This window comes from Stegostoma tigrinum, chromosome 26 (assembly GCF_030684315.1).
Source record: "Stegostoma tigrinum isolate sSteTig4 chromosome 26, sSteTig4.hap1, whole genome shotgun sequence".
Classification (NCBI taxonomy): Eukaryota; Metazoa; Chordata; class Chondrichthyes; order Orectolobiformes; family Stegostomatidae; genus Stegostoma; species Stegostoma tigrinum.
In genome coordinates, this window is record NC_081379.1 from 39790106 (window position 1) to 39801269 (window position 11164).

The 11164-nt window shown below is 45.1% G+C and overlaps 1 protein-coding gene across 1 annotated transcript; it reads left to right on the forward strand.

Moving 5' to 3' along the window:
• Window positions 1-6507, forward strand: pla2g1b (phospholipase A2, group IB (pancreas)). The gene is made up of 4 exons (XM_048556347.2): window positions 1-217; window positions 320-476; window positions 2227-2354; window positions 5067-6507. Exons 1-4 carry the CDS (start codon window positions 184-186, stop codon window positions 5186-5188), a joined length of 441 nt encoding a protein of 146 aa, XP_048412304.1. The 5' UTR covers window positions 1-183; the 3' UTR covers window positions 5189-6507.
• Window positions 6508-11164: the final 4657 nt, after the last annotated feature.

Here is an 11164-nt window from a genome sequence, read left to right on the forward strand (position 1 = left end):
ACAAAAATCACATCCCAGCACCGAGGTACAGAAGATAAAGACAGTTTGCCAGTTCTGACCTGAAGCTTTAACTCTGTCTCTCTCTCTCTCTCCACGGAACCTGCTGAGTTTCCTATAGTGCATGTTTGGTTTCCTTCGGAAAATTTCAGGTCGAGAGCTTTGTTGGAGGTTTGCTTCAGGAGGATGTTCTCGCTGCTGGTTGTGGTCCTTCTGGCAGGTAACTCCAAGGAGTTCCTTGTTTGTTTCATGCCTTTGTTTTGGATGTCTGGCCATCACTCCTTGTTGAAATTGACACCTGCTCCTCTTACCCCTATTGTAGCAGCTGGCAGCAAAGCCAGCCAGCCCCGAGCCCTCTGGCAGTTCTACCATGTGATTCTGTGCAGCACTCCAGGCAGTCACCCCTTGCTGGATTTCAGTAACTATGGCTGCTACTGCGGATTTGGGGGATCTGGGACCCCCGTGGATGATCTGGACAAGTAGGTCGACAACAAGTGTATTCACACTCTCAACTTCAACCTCCCCTCTGCCAAAATAATAAAAGTGGGTGTGGAGCTAGCACTTACTTCAACAATCTTAAACTGATTTAAACTGCATGGAGCGTGCTTTCTCTCTTCTTATTTTCCAACGCATTGCGAAAGATATGCTTTTGAAAGATGTGATGTGCCATAGGATAGTGCACTGACCTTTGTGAGAACATAGGGAAATGCAGGGGGAGGGAAAGACTAACCAATTGATTGGATCTATTGCATGTTGGAGTAATGTCATTTCTTATCTCCAATCCTCCCCTGCATAAAATTGCAGGGAGTGGTGAAAAAGCCATGAACACAAGAATTAGAAATCGGCTGCTCAGACAGGAGAGAGAATGCAGTGGAATTATTGAGGGAAAGCTGGGAAATTCCTTACCACCTTTCTTTAGTCATTTATACAAACAATTTGAATGCAAATATAGGAGACCTGGTTAGTACATTTGCAGATGACACCAGAGCTGGAGATATAGGGGACAGTGAAGAAGATTACCTCAGAGCACAACAGGATCTTGTTCAGATGGGCCAATGGGCCAAGGAGTTGCAGATGGAGTTTAATTTAGATAAACAAGAGGTGCTGCACTTTGGAAAGGCAAATCGGGGCAGGACTTATACGCTTAGTAGTAAGATCCTGGGGAATGTTGCTGAACATAGAGACCTTGGAGTGCAGGTTCATAGTTTCTTGAAATTGGAGTCGCAGGTAGATAGAATAGTGAAGAAGGCATTTGGTATGCTTGCCTTCATTGGTCATAATATTGAGTATAAGAGTTGGGAGGTCATGTTGCAGCTGTACAGGACATTGATGAGGCCACATTTGGAATACTGCATTCAAATCTAGTTACTGACTTATAGGAATGATGTTGTGAAACTTCAGAGAGTGCAGAAAATATTTACAAGGATGTTGCTGGGGTTGGAGCGTTTGAGCTATAGGGAGAGGCTGGGTAGTCTGGGGCTATTTTCCCTGGAGCATTGGAAGCTGAGGGTGTGACCAAATAGAGGTTTATCAAATCATAAGGGGCATAGATAGGGTAAATAGACAAGGTTTTTTTCCCAGGGTAGGGGAGTCCAAACCAAGAGGGGCATAGGTTTAAGGTGAGAGGGGAATGATTTAAAAAGGACTTGAGGGGTACTTTTCTCACGCAGAGGGTGGTGCGTGTATGGGATGAGCTGTCAGAGGAAGTGGTGGAGCCTGGTACAATTATAAGATTTAAAAGGCATCTGGATGGGCATGTGAATACGAAGGTTTAGAGAGATGTGGGCCAAATGCTGACAAACAGGACTAGGTCAGATTCGGGTGTCTGGTTAGCATGGGTGAGTTGGACCGAAGGGTCTATTTCTGTGCTGTTTGACTCCATAACTCTCCCCAGATTCTGGGAGATCTTGGTTCCCAGGAAGCACATTCCACAGTGACTCCCTTCCACACTTTACAGGGTGGCACTATGTAAATATGAAAACCCGCAATGAATTACATGAACTCAAATAACATGGACTAACCAAATCTGGTTCTTGTGATGCAATGGTTGTGTCCCTGACCCCCAAGGCAAAGTTCTGGGTTTAAGTCCCACTTACTCCAGAGGTGTGCTATAACATATCTAATAATAAATACAAATATCTACCCTGTGGCTGGCAGGTGAAGCTTTAATTTAGTGATCTGCAAAGTCAAGTACATGCGTCAACTGAGATGTTATCTATGCTTTAATAGGTGCTGTCAAATCCACGATAACTGTTACAGTGAGGCCTTGAAGCTAAAGGAGTGCAGGCCAATTTTTGACAATCCTTACACCATCATCTACAGTTATACCTGTTCTGAGAACACTGTCACGTGCATCAGTAAGTGCCAATCGGGTATCTCTAAATATTGTACAAATGCTATTCTGCAGAAATCAGGTTCAAATGAAAGAAAGAAGTTGCATTTATGTAGTGCCTTTCACTGCATCAGGATGTCCCAAAGCACCTCACAGTCAATTAAATACTTTGGAAGTGCAGTTACTGTGCTATTATAAGAAACATGCCTGCCGCTTGTTCCTTAATGTTGGAACAAATTATTGCAGATGCTGGAATCTGCACTGGGAACAAATAATGCAATAACAAACCACAGCAGGTCAGGCAGCATCTATGGAGAGACAGCTCACTAATGTCTTGAGTCTAGATGTCTTTTCATCGGGCACTTGAAGAGCACACCCCTCTGAAAGTCACACATGGAAAGGAATTCAAAAATAACAATCAGTGCTTGCTGGAGAAAACATTCTGAGGAGCTGGTCAACCAAGATTGTGCTTTCAACTCTAACATTCTTAACTCCATTCCTCAATACTCCCTCTGGGCCAGCCAACGCACTATTCAGGTCTGGAGCCAACTTGCAAAAGACATTCAGAGATTGAGAATGAACATGTGTAAATCCTTGGTATAGAACAAAATAAGCTTCACCTTCCCCATCTGACCTTTTTCCATACAGAAGTCAACACCCATTGCGGAAGAGTTCAGCTTTTATTTAAACAAACTAAATGAAAAACAGAACTACTCACTATGCATTGAGTTATGTGGAGAGGCTGGGATGTTTTTCCATGGATCATCGGATGCTGAGAGGTGACCTTACAGAGATTAATAAAATCATGGGGGGTACGGATTGGATGAATGGCCAAGGTTTCTCCCCAGGGCAAGGGAGTCAAAAACTAGAGGGCACAGGGTGAAAGTGAGAGGGCCAAGGTTTAAAAGGGACCTGCAGAGGAAACTTTTTCACACAGGGGGATGGTTCGTATGTGGAACAAACTGCATTATGAAGTGGTGGAGGCTGGTACATTTCAAAGACATTTCGGCCGGCGCAGGGATAGGAAAAGTTGGGAGGGGTAAGGGCCAAATGCGGGCAAATGGGATTTGTTCAGTTTTAGGATGGACATGTTGGGACAAAAGGCCTGCTTGCATGCGGTATGGCTGTCTGACTCGATGACTATGGCGAGAGGCATTGAACCAGACGATAAATCAAAATATTATGGGAGTTGATGTGCCCAGCTCCTGCAGTGCCCACCTATCTCTCCCCAAGGCTAACAGAGTGCAGGCTGGGAGACAGTGACCCCCTTCCAAGGCCAGAAACTGTTGGTAGCTGTTTGAGTCCCAAGGCGATGCGCCAACCTGCTTACCCAACTCCGCAACCAGCCACCGAGAGGTCAGGAGGGTGGGCCCAAAGTGAAACTGAAGAGGTGATAAAAGCTGGAGTTTTTTTAAAAAAGAACTAAAAAGGGGATGCGATCTTCTACCAAGAATTCAGCTCTTTTTAAATAACGCCCCCGCCACCTCACTGAGTAAATAAATGTCCAATTCAATAAATTATATCCACTGCCCTCCGGGGGTGGGGGTGGGGGGTCGCTGTGAGAATACACAAACCTAAATGGGGAAACTAGGAGAGGCCTAAATCAAGACAGTTTTAGAGGGAGGGATAATGCACTCTCACCTCTATCTTGAAAAGTCTCAAATGTAAAGACAGATGCCGCATGGTCCCTCTCCAAGAAAACCCAAGCAGTATTCAACCATTTTTTTTTCAACAATTAACTCAATTAGCTAATGAATAAAAAACCCTGATGCTGCACATTGCCCATCAAAGACAGGGAATGGGGCAAGTCTTGAACCTACCTCAGCCACAGCAGGGATTGGATCCCGTTCTCTTAGCACCGCTCATAACCATAGCAACTGTCCCACCAACCAAACTGCGAGGTATGTAGGTGTATGTATTGTACGGGACTGGAGACCCCCTGGTTAATACTTGAGTCAGACTGCTCACTCTGAATAGGCTACATGAGTGTTTATGTTCCACATACCCTTCTACATCCAAATCTATGGATAAATGTCGCTTTCTCCATCGTATACTTACCTATCATCCCCTTAAATGCATCTTTTCTGTTTGCCTCAACTACTTTATGTACTGCACTCTCAGCAATTTTTCAGATGTTTGCCCTGGATGCTCTATTTATTGTTGCCTATTATGTACTCACAGTGATAAAAGCAACTGCAGATGCTGGAGAACCCGAGATAACAAAGTATGGAGCTGGATGAACACAGCAGGCCAAGCAGCATCCAGAGGGAGGAAGGTAACTTCTTCAGGTCTAGGCCCGAAACGTCAGCTTTTCTGCTCCTCTGAGGCTGCTTGGCCTGCTGTGTTCATCCAGCTCCACACTGTGTTATACACCCACAGCGCTTTGTTTTGAAATTCCTGCAAAAGAAAATGTTTCTCCGGGTCCCATTGTTTATTAATGCGGGGAACGGCCATCCTTGACAGGATAGAAGTGAAAGGGTGATGAACAAGGTCCCAGACCGGGCCCAGTATTTATGGATTGCTGTCGGGGCTCTGTCACAGCAGCAAATGTCAAGGAGCACTCAAGGTGTTGTTCCTTCCTGTGGAGAAACATCCATCACGTGGTGGCAGGGAGAATTCGCAGAGCATGGAATCTCTTCTGTCTCGCAGTTCCCACACGCAATATCCTTCGAGAACCCACTGATACAAGTGGCTTCCAAACGAATCACTGATATTTTGCTGTGCTTATTTCTTTCAGACAAAAATAGCCCTTGTAAGATGTTTGTCTGTGAATGTGACCGTAAGGCAGCCATCTGCTTCTCAAAGGCAAAATACAATCGTCAGCATAAGAACCTGGACCAGTCTCACTACTGTAAATAGGAAATGAATGTTGTTAACCAGGTGTTACTTTGAAATATGAAATATATTTTCATTCTATATAGTGTCCTATTTCGAAACTGTAAGTATCTTTGATTTTCATATTCAACCTGTTTTCTACAAATTGCAGTCACATTTAAATCCAAAAATCTATGTTCTGTGCTCATAGTCTTTGACCAATGTCACATTTACATCGGGCATTATCTGTGCCTTTAGCATTCTGAAGACCTGGACCATGTAGAATCACGACAGTGTGGAAGCAGGCTAATCAACCCATCAAGTCATACTGACCCTCTGAAGAGTGTTCCAACCAGACCCACCCCATCCTGATAACCCTGTACTTCCCATTGGCTAATCCGTGTAGCCTCTACATCCTTGGACACTCTACCATGGCCAATCCATCAAACCTGCACATCTTTGGACTGTGGGAACAAACCAGAGTCCCCAGATGCAGACACGAAGAGAATGTGCAACTCCACACAGACAGTCACCTGAGGGTGGAATCGAACCCAGGTCCCTGGCGCTGTGAGGCAGCAGTGCTAACCACTGAGCCACCGTGCTACTCGATGTGTCCTTCAATCTTCTTTTCAATGAAAGCAAGTTCAGCTCGTGAAGCCCTCACAATTTTAGAAATCTAAATCTGGGATCGTACATGTCAATTTCCTTCAAATCCTTTTCAAAACCTTCACTTGCCATCATTTAGTGCTTTTATTTTGACAAGCCTGTTTAAATCTTGCTGATCAGCGCAACATAAGTTCATAAGAAATAGGGCCAGAATTAGGCCATTCAGTCCATTGAAGTCTGCTGCACCATTCAACCATGGCTGAAATGCTCCTCACCCCCATTTTCCTGCCTTCTCCCCATAACCCTTCAATCCATTACCAATTATAAATCTGTCTAACTCCTCCTTAAATGTGTTCACTGTCTCAGCATCCACCACACTTTGGGGGAGCGAATTCCACAGATTCACAACCCTTTGGGAGACGTAGTTTCTCCTCAACTCTGTTTTAAACTTGCTGGCCCTTATGCTAAGATATGACTGCTCATCCCAGAATGCCTCACATCAGGAAGCGTCTGCTCCACGCCTATTTTATAATTACCTTTTATCATCTTGAATATCTCAATTTGATCTCCCCACATTATTCTAAATTCCAGAGAAAATTGGCGTAAACTGTTCAATCTCTCTTCATAAGACAAATTCCTCATCTCTGGGATCAATCTAGTGAACCTCCTCTGAACTGCTTCCTATGCCACTACATCTTTCCTCAAGTAAGGACGAAAGCTGAGCACGATACTCCAGGTGCGACCCCCCGCCCCCCCATGCCCTGTACAATTGCAGCAGTATTTCTTTACCTTTATATTCTATTACTTTAGCTGTAAAAGCCAGCATTTCATTTGTTTTCTTTACTATCTGCATTCCACAAGTTTCAGCTTTATCTAAAGCCACACATATGGAACTTTAATAAATGTTTTGTTTTATTCCAAATGAATTAAAGCCACCTAACATGAGACGTGAATGGAATTTCTTTTAAGAGTGCAATGAATTATTACATGCAAACAGTCTGTGGATTACTCCGTGGCCATTGTTGATAGTGAAATGGTACATATGCACAAACAGGGTGCCCATTACTTAGGGCACAAGAGAAATGGGCCAGTTTCAGGGGCATCCCAGCCTAGAGAGGGTAAACAGGGAAAGAATGCAATTGGAAATATGAGCTGTGTGATGTTGGAAACAAGACATTAACATTGGACTCTAGGAATGTGTAAGGCTAGTTTTGGTTCTGAAGAGTTCTGTTGATTGTAACGAAACTGAGACTACAAAGAGGAATTGAAGCGGTTAGTGTAAGTGACTCTCTTGTCAAGTTAAAATGCAATGAGCTTTCACCTCTAGATGCACTGCTTGCTTCTGAGCTCCTGGCATTGACTGTGCGCTCCTGTTAAAACTACGGTCGTAGCGATGACCTGGAGGTAGCAGATTCCATTGAAACCCCCTTTTCTACGCTTCCCTAGCTTGTCCTGGATGAGGGAAAGGGTGGAGAGCAGAGCCTTGCATTAAACCAGGTTGGGATCATACTGGAAGGTCCAAATGCAGTGACCATTGAGGTGATGATGCTTTATGGTGGCTTGCAGTCACAGCTCATACACTCACACACTCTAATGTATTGGCAAAGCCCGTAACCCCCGACCACCACCACCACCAGAGTCAAGTCAGTTTATTGAATATGTTCCTCTCCTTAAAGCTGGGGACATAATGTTGGCTACCAGTTATAGTTGCACTGAAATAACACAAATCAACAATCTAATGGCCTGAGCTGGGAATTGACTCTCATTGTAATAACCACCTCTGAGATAGAGACAGACACGGAGACAGGCCCTAGACAAATTAAGCCCTGTATATCCCCACCTTAAAAGGATGATGGTGGCAGAAAATCTACCTTATTGTCACCAGGAATCTAGCTAGTCCATACACCATGTGATCATCTAAAGATTTAATTCAGTCGCTACATTACAACAACAACAACTATTTAAGACACCCCCTCCAGGAGAGTCATCTAGCTGAGGATGGTGCATATGGTAGACACCTGGCTGGCTTAGGAGGAGTTCCAATAGCTTAGACATTTTATTGGTAATCCTACTGGGAAAGGCAGGAGAACGGGAGGGCAGCTTAAGATGGCGGTGCCCAGGACAGATGGAATTATATGGGGCACTGCTGCCAGCCATCACTGAGGAGAACACTCACATAGGATGGCATGGGGTTCCAGCTGAATGCCTGTGGAAGAAGTGGTTCCTGATGGTTGAGGGGGGAACTTAAATGAAGGAGATCTTGCTGATCCCTCCCTGCCGGCTGCCAGGAGATCAACCCTAGACTCATGAATGAGGCATGAGGCATCTACACCCCGTTAAAATCCCAGTGACATCTCTAATCTGGCCCAAATGCCGGTTAATTGCCACGAATGGTCCACTGGACAGATTGGAAACTCACCTGCCTTGAGCAAGGTTTTCTGGAGGCAGTCTACAAACAGCTCTGAAACGTATGGTATTCACTTTAATTCAAAGCTATTCCTTTCACAAACCAATTCTGATTTGTCTTTTCTATGAAAGGAGTGGTTTCAGAGCCACATCTCTCAACACTTGGAGTTTTCATACTGCAACGAGCGCGGGAGTGGAGCAGAGACATGGATTAGCTCTCCCTGGTCTCTCACTCTGACCTGGAGGACCATGTGAAGGAGTTGAGGGGCTGCAGCGGAGTGAATTATCCCAAGAATGGTTGGCGTTGGTCGGGGGCGGGGGGTGGTGTTGTGAAAAAAGGACAGTCTCTTAAAGGAATGGACAGAAGTGATTGAGGAAGTTAGCAGCAGAAGTGTGCTCCCTCCAATCCAGAGACAGTGCACTAGGAGGGCTGAGGATCTCAAGAGGCTATAATAGAGTGGCTCACACTCTGGACTTCCCTGACATTCTCCTGCACAGCCTCAGGGCGTCAATACACATGTTCCCAATGACTCGTCTCCACGAGAAGCTGTACACATCCCCATTGGAATGGCCAATGCTCACATACACTCTTGGACACATGCCTCACAATTATCCTCCAAAATTGTTGCACCTTGCGCCTTGGAGTAGAGGAAAGCTCAGAACTTGGGCAGTGATCTGGGGTGGGGATTGGGTGACATGCTACAGATGGAGATGGTACCCTCCCCTCACTGCCATCCTGTCAGGCATTGGCAATGCCTATGCACCCGCCTCACTGGAAATGAGGGCTTCTTCCAGGGAGCTGCCGATATCGGCAGGAACCTGGTGGGAGAGCCTTATGCTCCCGAGAACCTTGAGCTCGGACTTGTCCAAACAACCTGAACTGCATTAGTTCAGTTGTGTCTCACCTCCATTTACCTGGATCCTGGTTCCCATCCCATCAGGACTTAAATACCTGGAGGTAGAATGTTCACGGAACTTTTTAACGGCACAAAATAGATCAGAGGCTGTTTAGCTAAATGCACAAGTCTCTCATGGACATTGGCATCTGCCAACTGATCACACCCCAACCTGATGGAGTTTGCACCCAGGGGCTTGAAAGGAAGTGGCTGCAGAGATTCCAGAGGCACTGCTCAAAATATTCCAGCACTCACTGGGAGCGTCCGAGCAGGTTGGAAAGCTGCTAACATGACAGCCTTGTCCTAGAAGGGAAGGGGAGAGAAACCAGGCAACTATAGGCCTCTTAGCCTAACATCTGGCATTGGGAAAGTGCTCGACTGCATTATTAAGGGAGATATAGGAGGGCATTTCAAAGAACAAAGAACAAAGAAACCTACAGCACAGGAACAGGCCCTTCAGCCCTCCAAGCCTGCGCCGATCAAGATCCTCTGTCTAACCTGTCATCTATTTTCTAACGGTCTGTGTCTATTTGTTCCCTGCCCATCCATGTACCTGTCCAAATATATCTTAAAAGACGCTAACATGTCTGCGTCTACCACCTCCGCTGGCAACGCATTCCAGGCACCCACCACCGTCTGCGTAAAGAACTTTCCACACATATCTCCCTTAAACTTTCCTCCTCTCACTTTGAACTCATGACCCCTAGTAATTGAGTCCCTCACTCTGGGAAAAAGCTTTTTGCTATCCACCCTGTCTATACCCCTCATGATTTTGTAGACCTCAATCAGGTCCACCCTCAATCTCTGTCTTTCTAATGAAAATAATCCTAATCTACTCAACCTCTCCTCATAGCTAGCGCCCTCCATACCAGGCAACGTCCTGGTGAGCCTCCTCTGCACCCTCTCCAAAGCATCCACATCCTTTTGGTAATGTGGTGACCAGAACTGTACACAGTACTCCAGATGTGGCCGAACCAAAGTCCTATACAACTGCAACATGACCTGCCAACTCTTGTACTCAATACCCCGCCCAATGAAGGAAAGCATGCCATATGCGTTCTTGACCACTCTACTGACCTGCATTGTCACCTTCAGGGAACAATGGACCTGAACACCCAGATCTCTCTGTTCATCAATTTTCCCTCGGACTTTTCCATTTACTGTATAGTTCGCCCTTGAATTTGATCGTCCAAAATGCATCACCTCTCATTTGCCCGGATTTCATTTGGAAAAGCTAAACGCTATCAGCGTCATGGTTTCATGAAAGGGAAATCATGTTTGACAAATTTGCTCATGTTCTGAGGATATAACTAGCACAGTTGATAAAGAGTAGATACATTACATTTGAATTTTCAGAACATATTCAATGCTATATTGCACACAGCAGGATCTCACAGTATTGCTTTATTGTATTCACAAGGATTGAAGATTGGTTAAAACACTGAAGACTGAAAGTCCAGATTGTTGGCTCTTTTCAGTTTTGAAATATATAACTAGCACAGCATTGCAAGGATCATTCCTAGGGCCTCAATTGTTTGCTATCTGTATTAAAGACTTGGAAAAGGGAACCAAATTTGTAACCAAATTTGCTGATGATATTCAGATAGGTGTGAGGATTTGTTGTGATGAAGACATAAGGAATCTGCAAGAAGCAAGTGGGCAAAAACTTGAGAGATGAAATTTAATACCAGGATGAACTTTGGTTGGTAGAACCAAGAGCCAGACTATTAATTAAATGGAGTGATTACCAAAACGTACTAATACCATAGGGTCCTCCCCTGCCTGGGGCTCAGCAGGTGCCTGTTCTCCAGCAAACCGCTGAGTGCCAGTAGCCTGGGTATCGGCCTAGTGAATCTTACCATTACTGAGGGGTCCCCATTAGGCCAGACCAGGTAAGGATGGCAGTTTCCTTCCTTAAAGGACATTTGTGGACCAGATGGGTTTTCCAACAATTAGAACATAGAACATAGAACAGTACAGCACAGAACAGGCCCTTCAGCCCACGATGTTGTGCTGACCATTGATCCTCATGTATGCACCCTCAAATTTCTGTGACCATATGCATGCCCACAAGTAGTCATTTGTTTGGTGCAACTGAAAACTATTGGAGCTG

Bases quoted from the DNA above. Each gene is read 5' to 3' on its own strand.
- pla2g1b (XM_048556347.2), top strand. From the start codon at position 184: ATGTTCTCGCTGCTGGTTGTGGTCCTTCTGGCAG. The intron at 218-319 runs GTAACTCCAAGG...CCCCTATTGTAG, and splicing joins GGTTGTGGTCCTTCTGGCAG to CAGCTGGCAGCAAAGCCAGC. The intron at 477-2,226 runs GTAGGTCGACAA...ATGCTTTAATAG, and splicing joins CCCGTGGATGATCTGGACAA to GTGCTGTCAAATCCACGATA.